Source organism: Ostrea edulis, chromosome 10, assembly GCF_947568905.1.
Source record: "Ostrea edulis chromosome 10, xbOstEdul1.1, whole genome shotgun sequence".
Taxonomy (NCBI): Eukaryota; Metazoa; Mollusca; class Bivalvia; order Ostreida; family Ostreidae; genus Ostrea; species Ostrea edulis.
This window is the reverse complement of record NC_079173.1, coordinates 25494842-25509268: the sequence shown is the minus strand read 5'-3', so window position 1 is coordinate 25509268 and position 14427 is coordinate 25494842. Positions and strand designations below refer to the sequence as shown.

Sequence of the window (14427 nt, the reverse complement as noted above, 5' to 3'; positions counted from 1 at the left end):
CAGCAATACGCGATTTATATGCTTTTTAGCGTTAAAATGGAGAGGTATTCCCGAATTTCAGAAAAACTGCCTCAATGAAACAACTTAATTTTAGCATGCACATGTTTTCCAATAAAAAAAAATTGTCGTTTTGAAATTTTGTATCACGGGGGCATTTTTTTTTATAAATTAAAAAAATCCAAATGATTTCATTGATATTTTCAATTTCACCTGTACGTTGATTCTTAGTATGGTCTACTACGTGGTCATCGACTTTTACATGTAAAGATGTTTCCTTTTTTAGAATGACCTGGTTCGAATCCCTTACGAACTCTATTTTTTCATATTAAGTTTTCCATCTAGATTTTTTTTTAAATTGAAACAAGCTTCTAAGTCTGTAAATGTTTCATGTCAAATCTCTGTTTATTACAATGTGCAGAGTTTGAAATACAAATGTTAAGCTTCCAAACTGGACACTGTTTAGTTTGTGAATGTGACTCGCTACAATCACGCCGAATACAGCATGCAATACCTGTGTTTTGATAGTCCAGGTGTTTTTCTGAGTGAAAGGTGTTGACAAAGGCAAACTATGGTGCCTATTACGAAAAACAATCGTGAACTTTACAAAGCTTTGAAAGAAAAACTTTTAAGGCCAAAGAAGGTAAATAACCGTTAAACAGTTCGAGTAGATAAGATGATATGTATTCCAGTAGCAAATTGTTTTGGTAAATTAATGTTACTTCGAATTATGTTGAAGTTTATTAATGAGTATCAAACTTCCCATAATACATGCGAGTATAAAATCTTTTAGACTGTCGTAGTTTAGAATATCAAATATTTGATGCACCCGTAACATGTAATCGTATACATTGTTGATATTCAGAAGAAAACAAAAGACAATTTAATTTTTCGCGATTTCAACAAGATGTGTTTATGAAACACAAATGCCCAATTCCGAAGATGGCCAAGGTCACAAAGACAAATATTTTGGTACCAGTAGAAAAATCCCGTCACAAGAAATGTTCATGTACAATATGAAAGCTTTAATATTTACCATTTAGAAGTTATGACCAATGTCATTTTTTTAAAAGTAGGTCAAATGTCAAGGTCAAAAGGTTTAGTACCAACGGAAAGGTCTTGTCAAAAGGAATAATCATGTGAAATATCAAAGCTCTATCCCTTACTGTTCAACGTTATAAGCAAGGTTAAAATTTTCAAAGAGTAGGTCAAACTCCAAGGTCAAGGGTAAAAAATGTTGGTACCCACGTAAAGGTCTTGTCACAAGGAATACTCATGTAAATTAGCCAAGCTCTATCACTTACTGTTCAAAAGTTATTAGTAAGGTTAAAGTTTCAGACAGAATGGCAGACAGGACAAAAACAATATGCCCCCGATCTTCGATATCGGGGGCAAAAACAGTATGTTTAGACGGCATGTATAATGTATTGACATAAAATGTATTGGTCTTGCCCTTAGTAACGGTATTTAATTGACAAATACGCAATAAGAGTATAAATATGGATGAAGATCAGTTCTACGTCACGCGTGTTCCGATTAGGGAAAATTCCCGCTTCGGTGGAACACCCTCTTTTATACAAAGTAAACAAACCATTAAGCAAGAAAAAACTCATCAATTGCTATGTCATGATACAGTCATTTTCCAGGATGCTACCATGTGTGCGATATATTATTTGTTCTCGAGTTGTATGTGTACACGATGATTTAAATGTATGATTTGTTTTCAGTTGATATAAAATAGTACAGTCCAAACGTCTTGGCGGTCCTTTGGATGAGACTGCAAAAACCGAGGCTCCGTGTCACAGCAGGTGTGGCATGTTAACGATCCTGATCAAAGACCGTAAGAGCCGAGCATAGGTCTTCACCGGCAATGATGACGTCTCCGTGTGAATGAAAAATATGTAACCGAATTATTTGTTTAAGACTTCTACCAACAAAGTCTTAACCTGAAGACTTACACTAACAAAGTCTTATTACCCAACTCGCGTTGTTTTCAACATTTATTTCTAACACAAGCTCAGCAACATTAAAAAACAATACCATGTTCTATTCTCTTCTGCTCTTGACAAATTTACAAACGTGTATATATATATTAAATGGGTACGTGATCAGCATTATTGACACTAATGCGCTATAATAAACGCAGCTGCAGTAGTGTACAGTTTTGGTAACAAAACTATCCCAACTGCCAATCATTTATGGGTGATGCAGGTACTGGAATAACAATATCGCGAGTTTTGCTCATAAAGGTCGTACAAAACATGGTGACATTTATGTATTTGTTTGCAATGTGGCTTACATAGTTTCATCAGCTAAAATGACTAAATACGATCAGTGCGATTCCACAGGCCTGCATCACTCACATACAATGTAAATTTGATAATATAGCCTGTAATTAAGGCTAATATAATCGATAAAGATAATGCAAGGCTAATATCAGTGATAATACAATCAATTCTTAAGGTCATCTGGTTACAAATACTCGATCTAGACTAGTCTCCGTGTGAATGAAAAATTCTCGATCGGGACGTTAAACGACATAAAATCAATCAACCCTTTTATGGTTAAGTACGAGTAAAGTACCTATGCAAGGTGAAGATAACGAACAGTGATCAATCTCATAACTCCTATAAGCAATACAAAATAGAGAATTGGGTAAACACGGACCCCTGGACACACCAGAGGTGAGATCAGGTGCCTAGGAGGAGTAAGAATCCCCTGTTGACCGGTCACACCCGCCATGAGCCCTATATCCTGATTAACAGATACGATGAGGGCCTCCGTAGCCGAGTGGTTAGAGCATCGCGCTCAAAATTACACCTCTGTCGGCGCGGGTTCGAATCCCGCTCGCGCCGGTAAGTGAAAATGTTTCTCAGTTTACTATCGGAAGGTCGGTAGTCTCTTCCCCGGTACATTGTATCTGGGTTCTCTCTTCCACCAATAAAAACTGGGCGCCACCATATAACTGAAACATTGTTGAGTGTGGCGGAAAACATCAATCAAAGAAAGAAAGAACGATTGTGCTCTACAATTTACATGTCCGCGTCTGAGCAAGGGGTGCCCTAATCCCCCTCTCATACTCCCTAATGGGCTTGCATAATGTAAAGACAGTGCTTAAGGTCCGGGTGGGACCATCACGAAGATTTAAGGGTACCGGTGTTTAAAAAATTAAATGTATTACACGAAGTTATTTATGATTGGAATTCGTTATAATGTGATTAGAATAATGACACAGAAAATGAAAGTTTACCGGATAATTTCACGTCAGCCAAGAGCTTTATTTGTTGTTGAAAATAATACATGAACTTCTGTAATACATGTAGTACTGTATAAATTCAAGTTTGTTTGAACTATGACTTTCAATACCAGAGTAGATCTATCTTAGATGACGAATACTTTCCTAAACTAAAAAGGATTTATCACATTGATCAATGCTTGTAAAGGTAGTTCTACCGCCAAACGCTCGGCATCAGGTGTGAATGTCACGGGTCCTCGGAGACCTTCAAAACGGATGCCCCGTGTCACAGTAGGTGTGGCACGCTAAAGAACTCTCAGTACTCAATGTCCGTAAGCGCCGAACACAGGCCTAAATTTGAAGCACTTCACCGGTCTTGGTGACGTCTCCATATTCAGGAAGTGTAAAATTCTCGAGAGAGAGAGAGAGAGAGAGAGAGAGAGAGACGTTAAACAAGATACAATCATCATTCCAAACAATACGCAAACCAGACAAAAAGCTGCCCAAAAATGAGTCATAAAAGCTACAGTCTAGGATTGGTTAATTTATTGTATACTGTTAAACGTCCCTCTCGAAAAATCTTTCATTCATATGTAGATTTCACCAATGTCAGTGAAGGGCTGCAAAATTTAGGCCTATGCTTGGTGTGATGTCGCGGTCCGGAATTTTACCGCTCCGGCTTATGTACTAGTGTTTTAGTGTATACTTCCGTGACGCCGTAGCATGCTTTATGTCTCTGTAAATCTTGGGTATTTGGGCCTCCCTAAGGAGTAAGTTTGCTTAAATATCTTTGTAAACAATAACTTTACAATGTTATGGATGCTTTTCTATAGGTATGATTATGTGTAATCGTTTTCTGAATCTTCATGGTTTATTTTCAGTAATGTGACCTATTTTCACTCGAAACGTTTGTCATACGTTTACCATGCGTTTGTAATACGTATAGAGCCATGACTGATTAAATAGTTTTTTATTGTGTTCACGTTTTCGCCAACATTTTGATGAAGTTGGTCAGTGTTTTATGATTGTTTCTTATTTGTTTTATAGTTTTTTACCCTCGTCTCATGAGGAAAGTCCCAAATAAAGAATATATGGAGTTCCAGTCGACTCCTTTTAGTTTATTCTTTTAAGAACGGCACAGTAAAAAAATCCTTTACCACCAGGCTAATCTACACCCATATGAAGCTACGTGCGAATAGAACTATGACTTCACCTGGAGGCGAACAGTTCCAGGAAACAGTGCCTCATCAGAAAGCACACTTAGCATCTATACAACGCGAGATAGACTGCTTTTTATCTCAATACAGTGAGTCAAGCATTCGATTATCTGACATGGGGAACATCAGTGACGATGTTAAAAAACTGTTTCAAATGTACACTGCCGCCGCTGAAACTTATGAGCAATTTCTTAAAGGACACAGAACACAGGAGAGTGCTACTGAATTGGAATCATTTCATAGTATGTGTGATTCAGTCCGGAAATCTGTAACTTTGTTCTTGGATCATGTGAAATGTTTGTGCCCGGATGTCAATGCAGGATCTTCACTGAAACATACGCCTCATAGAAGTAAATCAGTATCACAGAAGACATTTCGTTCTTGTACGTCAAGAGGCAGTTCTATATTAACCGCAGCTTTAATTGAACATACTGTGAAAGTGGAAGCAGCTTGTACTCGAATGAAATACGCGGAAGAAGAGGCGGAGTTGATAAAACAGGAGGCTGCACTCAAGGCGAGTCGCACCTTAATGACTGTGAAAAAAGAATTAGAGGCAGCTGAACACTGGTTAGATGCTGTGAAAATGGTACTCGATTTTGATGATAGTGACAGAACAAGCAAAATTGAAATTGAAAGTAGACATGGTGCGGACGATGAACATTTTCTGACTACGCGTTATGTGCAAGAAAACAGAAATGACATGACGTCACCGCTTGAAGTTGAACAACAAACTGTTGAGCCTAATATACCACCTGTATCTCCAAACCCAGTCCATATCTTGCGTCCACAAGCTGCACCATTCAATCCAGCCCAATACGCGCACAAGCAGAACAGTGAATATGATGCCTCTCATCTAGCCTTACTGGTCACGAAAAATCAACTGTTACCTAAACGACTTTCACATTTCAATGACCAACCTGAGAGGTGTTTGACTTGGAAATGCAGTTTCCTCAGTGTCATGGATGAAATTAAGGCATCTGATTTGGAATGTTTGGACTTGTTACTCAACCATTTGGGTCCGGATTCAAAGACCCCAGCAAAAAATACACGGGCATCAAACCCGCAAGATCCGGGAAAGGCAGTTAAAGACATATGGAACCGTTTAGACCGCGAGTACGGTGGTGCAGAAACTATAGAAAGTTCTCTTAAGAATCGGATTACCAACTTTCCTGTGCTAAACGAGAGTGACAGAAAGCGCTACTATGACTTATCCGATCTAGCTGCAGAGGTTGAATCTATCAAATGTGATGAAGACTTCCAGTTAACATTTACGTATTTTGATACTTCTGGAGGCATTAACGAATTCGTTCGGAAACTACCAAAACGACTGCGAGAGAAGTGGGCATCTGAGTGTGATCGTTACAAAGTGAAGAACAGTGTATCACAAGCTCCGTTTTCATTTTTTACCAGATTTTTGAGAGACATTGCGCGTGTAAAAAATGACCCAAGCCTCGTGATTGAAAACTCACCTCAGACTCGGACCGAGTGGTTACCAACACGCAAGAAAGGTCAAGTTCTTACTGTAAAGAAGGTGGATGTTATGTCGGACAAAGATGAGCCAGTTACGTTGGATAGAACTACGCCACTTACATCAGGCAGAAATGATCTGACCTCTGAGAAAACTGACAGCTGAATGCGGTGTCCTATTCATGGTGGTAATACTGCTCATTCACTGAGGGAATGTCATAAGTTTCGTAAAAGGCCGTACAAGGAGAAGGTAGACTATCTGTTTAAACATGGATATTGCCTGGGGTGTTGCGGGTAAAAACGGCACCCCAAAAAGAACTGTCGTGAAAACGTGAAGTGTGATGTGTGCGGTTCTCTCGACCATGTGCCAATTCTACATTCCGATGTTGCTCCTGGGAAATCTCATGAAGGGGAGCATTTGACAGTTCAACATCGTGCACCGAAGTGTGTAATGTGCCACAGAACACTAGTAAATCCTGCGCAAAAATCTCACTGATCAAAGTATATTCGGAAGGACAACCGTACCGTGCACGCCATGTGTATTGCGTAATCGATGACCAAAGCAACCAGTCTTTGGCGTCATCATTCTTTTTTGACGCATTTGGAGAGTCTGGTCCAGAAACTGAATATGTACTTTCGACATGTACAGGGAGATCAGTTACAACAGGAAGAAAGGCATCTGGATACATCGCACAATCACTTGATGGATCTTACACTCACAAATTACTTTGTTTGATTGAGTGTAATGAAATATCAAATAACCGTGATGAAATCCCCTCAAAATCTGTTGCTCGTCATTATTCTCATTTGGCGGATATACAGGACTATATTCCGGAGATTGACACTGGAGCCAACATCGATATATTGATTGGTCGGGATCTTACAACAGCGCATCATATGTTAGATCAGAGAGTTGGTCAGGATGGCTTACCTTTTGGACAGAAATTACCTTTCGGCTGGGTTGTGGTAGGAAACGTCTGCCTTGGGAAAGTCCATCAACCAGAAATTGTCAGTGTGATGAAAACTTCCGTACTTACCGATGAACGCGCCTCATATTTAATACCCTGTGATAGTGAGTTTTCTGTGAAGGAAGGATATCCGGATATCTTTCAACGCTCGCCAGGAGATGAAAAACTAGGTCTCTCTATTCAGGATAAGAAGTTCATGGAATCAGGCTTCAAGAGATCTACTGATGGGTTCTGGGAAGCACCGTTACCATTTAAGGATTGCAGACAACCTCTACCGAATAACCACTCGATGGCTTTACGTAGGGCCATGTCGTTTGATAGAAGCTTACGATCTAATCCGATCAAGTGTAAACAGGTTGTTGATTTCATGGACAAACTTCTAGTGAATCACCATGCGGAGTTAGCCCCGAAACTACCTGCTGTGTCTGAACGATGGTACTTACCTATGTTCGCCGTACATCACCCTAAGAAACCAGAAAGAGTACGCGTGGTATTCGACTCTTCGGCTAAGTATAAGGATTCATCGTTAAACTCTGTGCTATTACAAGGCTCGGACATACTGAACAACTTGTTTGGTATATTACTTCGCTTCCGGAAAGAGAAAGTTGCCGCAACCATGGACGTAGAGCACATGTTTTATAACTTCAAGGTGCCCGAAAAGCAGCGTTGCTACTTACGATTTTTCTGGCACCAGAATAACGACATTGACCAGCCGCTTATTGAATATCAAATGAATAGACATGTGTTTGGTAATTCTACCTCACCTTCCATCGCTAATTATGGATTCCGGAAAATTGTCGAGGGTGCGGATAAGGACGTACAAGACCTCATCAATGAAAATTTCTATGTAGACGATGGATTAGTGTCGTGTAAAACCGTGGACCAAACAGTTGACCTCGTGCTTCAAGCTCAACAAACTCTGCAGGATAGAGGGAGAGTAAGACTCCACAAGTTTCCCTCGAACAGTAGGTATGTACTCAACGCTTTGGATCAAGCTGATTTAGCCAAGAATCTGAAGGACTTAGACTTAGGAACTGCTGCACTTCCTACTCAGAGAAGTCTAAGACTTTTATGGAATACTGAAAGTGACTCTTTCATATTTAGCGTGAATCAGGTGGAAAAACCATAGACCAGACGTGGCCTGTTGTCAACCATCAACAGTGTCTTTGATCCTATTGGATTTGTTCAACCTGTCGTTATCGAGGGGAAAATTCTTCTTCGCGAGATGATGTCCGTCACCAAGAAAACTGACTGGGACGACCCATTACCAGAGGCCTTACACGACAAATGGGTCTTGTGGATGCATTCATTAGCCTGTCTCGAGGAGCTTCATATCCCTAGAATGTACAGTGACATTTCGTTTGAAGACGCCATCCGCAGATAAGTCTTGGTCTTTGCAGATGCTTCAAAGAACGCAATAGCTGCCTCAGCATACCTCAAACTTTATGATGTCAATAGATCAACTATCAGCTTCCTAATGGGCAATCATGGCCATTCAATCCCTCGATTGGAATTATGTACAGCGGTCCTCGCTACAGAAAATGCAGAAAGCATAGCAGAACAGTTGAGTATTCACAAGGACAACTTTAGTTTCTTCACGGACAGTCAAGTGGTACTTGGATATATCTCCAATGAGTGTAGGAGATTCTATATCTACGTAGGGAACAGAGTGAGCAGAATTCGACTCTTTAGCCAACCATCCCAGTTGCATTATATTGCATCAGACCGTAATCCTGCTGATGTAGCCACCCGCGGTCTACATGCATCAAACCTATCTGGCTCGGTATGGCTCAACTGCCCAGAGGATACCTTGGATGTTGTATCAGATATAGGTTACGGTCTTGTTAATCCAGAACAGGATGTAGAAATTCGTCCAGAAGTAACTTGCGCGTTGCAATCTGGAAATCAATGATATTGCGAAACCTAGGGTTCCATTTTCGGACTTCTGCTCTAGATTTTCATCATGAAACAAGCTACTCCGTGTTATTGCTCGTATCAAGTTTTGGGATTGTCGACATCGCAAGGATGGGCATTCACCTACTCGCTTTAATGACATATTCGCAGAGGAGATAAGATGTATCAAAGACAGAAACAGAATCCGCGCAACAGTCCACTTAGACCCCTCTCACCCGTCATTACAAATTGTGTTCTCCGAATTGGTGGAAGATTAAACAATTCACTTAACACTGATATCACAGAGCATTTGTGTAATCCTATCATACTTCCAAAGAACCACCACATTACTCGTTTGGTTATAAGGCATTACCATCATGAGACGTACCACCAAGGTCGACATTTTACGGAGGACGCCGTCCGCTTTGATGGATATTGGGTAATAGGAATGAAGAGAATGATTTCCACAGAGATCAGCCGATGTGTAGTGTGTCGCAAATTACGCGGTAATCTTGGCCATCAAAAAATGTCGGATCTTCCTGAAGACCGTTGCAGAACCAGTAGGTCCTTCTCTTACGTGGGAGTTGACACCTTTGGTCCTTGGGCAATTGCGTTTCAACGGACAAGGGGTGGAAGTGCAAATCAGAAACGGTGGACATTGTTATTTACATGTCTAGTAACCAGGGCAATTCACATTGAGGTTATAGAACAGCTCTCAAGTTCCTCCTTCATAAATGCGCTAAGACGATTTGTCTCCATACGTGGACCAGTTACGCAATTCGCTCCGACAGGGGAACAACTTTTATTGGAGCATCCGAGGATCTTGCCATTGACGCTCACTTTATTGAGAGAGGACCTGTATCAGACTTTCTGTCAAGCTCACGCACTGTGTGGAAGTTTAACCCGCCATATGCTCCACATATGGGAGGGTCATGGGAGAGACTAATTGGAGCAGTGAAACCCATACTCGATTCTATGCTGTTGCATCATCAAGTGAAAACCTTGACTCACGAAGAACTCGTCACACTCATGTCAGAGGTATGCGCGATTGTCAACAACCGACCCTTAGTGGATGTGTCTTCTGACCCAGAGTCGCCCAAAATACTTACTCCGTCAATGCTACTTACAACGAAAACCAAATCTGATGTCAATCCATTTCCTTCATTTGGTACCAAGGATGCACTAAAGTCTGCATGGAAAAATGTGCAAGTGATGACAATGCGTTTTGGCTTAGATGGAAAATGGAATACTTGCACCGGCTGCAAGGGCGTGTTAAGTGGCAGGAACAGTCTAGAAATCTCAAAGTCGGAAATCTCGTTTTAGTCAAAGATATTGACTCTTCACACAAAAACTGGCCAACCGGACTTGTTCAGAAAACCTTTGAAAGTAAAGATGGTCTTGTTAGAAAAGTTGAAGTTGCTGTGGTTAGGGATGGTAGACGTGCTTTGTATGTTAGACCTATCACAGATCCTGTAACACTTCTAGAGGTTGAATGAACATTTGAGTATTAGGGTACAGTGTATTTAGTCAGAACTTGAACTCTTGTGTAATTTTTTATTTCATTTTATATGAAACATGTTGAAAGGTTTTGGTATTTTGAAAAGGTTTTCATTCTTATTATACAAATACCATTTGTACTTAAAAAATATTGATTTCTGGTAGAAATCAGAGGGGGGGGGGTGTGATGTCGCGGTCCGGAACTTTACCGCTCCGGTTTGTGACGTGTTTTAGTGTATACTTCCGTGACGCCGTAGCATGCTTTATGTCTTTGTAAATTTTGGGTATTTGGGCCTCCCTAAGGAGTAAGTTTGCTTAAATATCTTTGTAAACAATAACTTTACAATGTTATGGATGCTTTTCTATAGGTATGATTATGTGTAATCGTTTTCTGAATCTTCATGGTTTATTTTCAGTACTGTGACCTATTTTCACTCGAACCGTTTGTCATACGTTTGTAATACGTATAGAGCCATGACTGGTTAAATAGTTTTTTATTGTGTTCACGTTTTCGCCAACATTTTGATGAAGTTGGTCAGTGTTTTATGATTATTTCTTATTTGTTTTATAGTTTTTTTTACCCTCATCTCATGAGGAAAGTCCCAAATAAAGAATATATGGAGTTCCAGTCGACTCGTTTTACTTTATTCTTTTAAGAACGGCACACTTGGCGCTTATGACCTTTAAGCAGGGAGGGATCTTTATCTTGCCACTCCTGTTGTAACACGGGTCCACGGTTTTTTGCAGTCTCATACGAAGAACCGACCCATTTCGTCGCCTCTTGCGACGACATACTGAGGATCTATTCTAACCGTGATCCCCAGGGGACTTAGACCCCAACATTCTAATTGATACCTCTATGTTAGCAAGATGACCCATGTGGACCCTGTGATCCATACACCTCTTGTTTTCTAGGTATACATGGAGCTCCTAATGAGGATGTCTGGATTCAGAGAAAGCTGCTGCCGAGTACATGTACATGGGTGTTCGAGGACAACACCACAAACTCGTACACCTCATGGGGGACATCAGGGCTAAAATGTGACCCTGCACAGAACCGGATGAGAGCCAAAGCAACTAGTGGTTATAACTGGTACGATAAATATCCGGTTAACCTGTATACGTACCTGTGTGAAATGGACCCGGCAATCTAACGCAGACTGAACGTAAGAATCGGTGGTCATTGTGTTTTGCGTAATTAAAGAGTTTTTGTACGCCTTAGCATATCTTTGCCGATTTCCATGATGTACGCTAAATTTACAGCTGGTCCATTCTGTATATTACCAAGATTGTACAAGGGTCAGGAACCTATAACATGCATATGTACACATCCGTAGAATTGTTCTTATTAAAACGTTATCTCTTTCGTATTTGTCAGTTATTGTGCAGTGCATTGAGGGATTCGAAGGGCATGAGAGTTCAACTCTCTCTTGTTTGGAAAATCAAATCCTACGCCGTATCATGATGGGTTTTACAGCTTCGGTTTTTAAAGGGTAGGGACAGAAATACTTCTTTTATGGTATACCACCCTTTGGGTATTGCTGATGCTAAAGTTTAGAACGAAATCTCATAATGGGAAGAAAGGTGAAGATAACGAATAGTGATCAATCTCATAACGAATACAAAATAGAGAGTTGGGCAAATACAGACGCCTGGATATACCAAAGGTGGGATCAGGTACCGAGGAGGAGTAAGCATCCCCTGTCGATCGGTCACACCGACCGTGAACCCTATATTTTGATCAGATAAATGTACTAATACGTACTAAAACTCAATGTACCATGAATGACTTAACAATCGGTATGAAACATGTCAGACAGTATTAGACCCAATGATAGGTTCTAATGAGATAATTATAACAACTTTAGAATCTGCCAAATACTGACTTTAAACGAGACTGTTGAAACCCCTGCACCATCATCTTGTTTGTCAGTAGCCTGCCTCGATTTATAAACAGACCATAAGCAGAACAAGCTCTTGTGTATTGCATCAGTTGAGAGATATAAACACCATATGCATGTGATAATGGGATGTTGCTACAGAAATATGGAAAGTTGATGATTGAGTTGTTAGTTTACCGTTAATATCTATTTTCAATAAAATATCTAAGTATGAAGCAGAAGTGGACGACTCTGTGGTGTCTTTTATTTCGAGTTCACAGGGATATAACGAATCGATATCTGAAAGTTACCATTTTTAATACACAAAACTTCGTCGATACATGTATATCTAAATGTCGGATTGAAGGCCATAGCAAGAGAGTTTTTCTTCTCATGTAGAAGTTTGTGAATAAATTCTGCTTCATAGGAATTCAAAAACAGGTCAGCTAACACAGGAACACAATTCGTGCCCATGATAATTCCAGTAGACTGTTAGAAGACTTGAATACCAAAGAACAAGAAGATATTGTCAATGAGGAACTCCGGCATATTTTTATTTCAACTTCAGAGTACTTGTGCATGAATCAGAATGGTGTTTAACAAAGTAATTTTTGGATGACTGATCACTAGATATGAATATTTCTGTTTTCCAATTTTCTGTGATGTCAAAAGGTTTAGCCTTTAATTTATCTTGAGGAATGGTCGTGCAAAGTGTTGGAAAGTCATACGTTTTGATGTTGTTGATTTGAGAAAGGTTTTGTGATTTCAAGTTTACTAAAAGTTCTTTAGAATTTTTTAGACTCCACATTTGATTTGCACCTCTTCTGGCTTATGTAGTCGCACAGTAAGTTTGAAGTTTCTCCACATCTGTTAATATTTTCGTGAGGAGCAAATATAGGGACTTGGTAAACCACTTACTGGATCCAGCAATGATTGTTTGTAAGGGTTTATGTAGTTTAGGAATACAGTATACATGTAGGTACGGTAACTGGGATATTAAATGTGTTTAAAACTGGAGCATATCTTTGAAGAATTTTATCTTTTGAAAGGGCAGTTGGGTTATAAATACAAATACCAAAGGTGGAATTATTGTCAACACTCCCGGACAAAAAATTGCTAAAGAAAAATAACGTAAAAAAGAAACAGAGTAGAAACAATATATACCCAAATATTGTGGATCATAGATATGACAATGAAATACGACTTGTATAGAAGAGTTACTGACACAGCTGTGAAATATTGCGTTACTACTGTATTCAGTGCAGAGTTACTGTTCCTGACACAGCAGTGGAATATTGTGTTACTACTGCATTCAGTGCAGAGTTACTGCTCCTGACCCAGCAGTGAAATATTGTGTTACTACTGCATTCAGTGCAGAGTTACTGCTCCTGACCCAGCAGTGAAATATTGTGTTACTACTGCATTCAATGCAACATAATCATTTGTCGCAATTATGCTATATGCGGTCACGGACATCAAGAAATTAACCCATTCCTGACTCAAAAAAGAGAGCATGATATCAGAATGTAAAACTTATACGGTACCAATTTTGATGCACCAGATGCGCATTTCGACAAATAATGTCTCTTCAGTGATGCTCAACCGAAGTGTTTGAAATCCGAAATAACTATGAAGTTTTAGATCTAAATATAGCCAAAAACAGCGTGCCAAACAAGTGGAGCCAAATTCGTCCAACGATAAGAGCTATGCATGAGGGAGATAATCCTTAATTTTGAAATGAATTTCTAAATTTTATAACAGCAATTAAATATACCTCCGTATTTTCAAGCTAGTAACGAAGTACTTAGCTACTGGGCTGTAGAGACCATCGGGGACTAACTAATAAAACCCTGGAATAGGGGTCAAAATCTTAGCAATATACATGCAATATAATAATTGATAAGCATGTGATTTCACCTTTTCCATCTTTAACTTCCCATATTTATGTAGCAATATTCCATTACTAACCGCATGAAAGGTGAAGATAACGAACAGTGATCAATCATAACTCTTAGAAGCAATACAAAATAAAGATTTGGGCAAACACAGACCCCTGGATATACCAGAGTTGGGATCAGGTGCCTAAGAGAAGTAAGCAGTGAGCCCTATATCTTGATCAGATAAACGAAGTTATCCGTAGTCAAAATCAGTGTGTCATGAACGGCCTAACAATTGGTATGAAACACGTCAGACAGAATCTGACCCAATGATAGGTTGTATTAGCAAACTAGATCATTATAACGACTATATAATTTGCGAAATGATGAATTTAA

At 39.6% G+C, this 14427-nt stretch overlaps 1 protein-coding gene across 1 annotated transcript; it reads left to right on the top strand.

The window, feature by feature from the left end:
* The first annotated feature begins 6082 nt into the window (after positions 1 to 6082).
* LOC125665314 (uncharacterized) lies at positions 6083 to 8013 on the top strand. The gene is made up of 2 exons (XM_056150898.1): positions 6083 to 6210; positions 6327 to 8013. The coding sequence occupies exons 1-2, from the start codon at positions 6083 to 6085 to the stop codon at positions 8011 to 8013; spliced, it is 1815 nt and encodes a 604-aa protein (XP_056006873.1).
* Positions 8014 to 14427: the final 6414 nt, after the last annotated feature.

What these genes read in the sequence shown, in the direction of transcription:
- LOC125665314 (XM_056150898.1), top strand. Translation starts at nt 6,083, where the DNA reads ATGCGGTGTCCTATTCATGGTGGTAATACTGCTCATTCACTGAGGGAA. An exon ending in TATTGCCTGGGGTGTTGCGG is followed by an intron (nt 6,211 to 6,326) that starts GTAAAAACGGCA and finishes AATCTCATGAAG; the next exon opens with GGGAGCATTTGACAGTTCAA.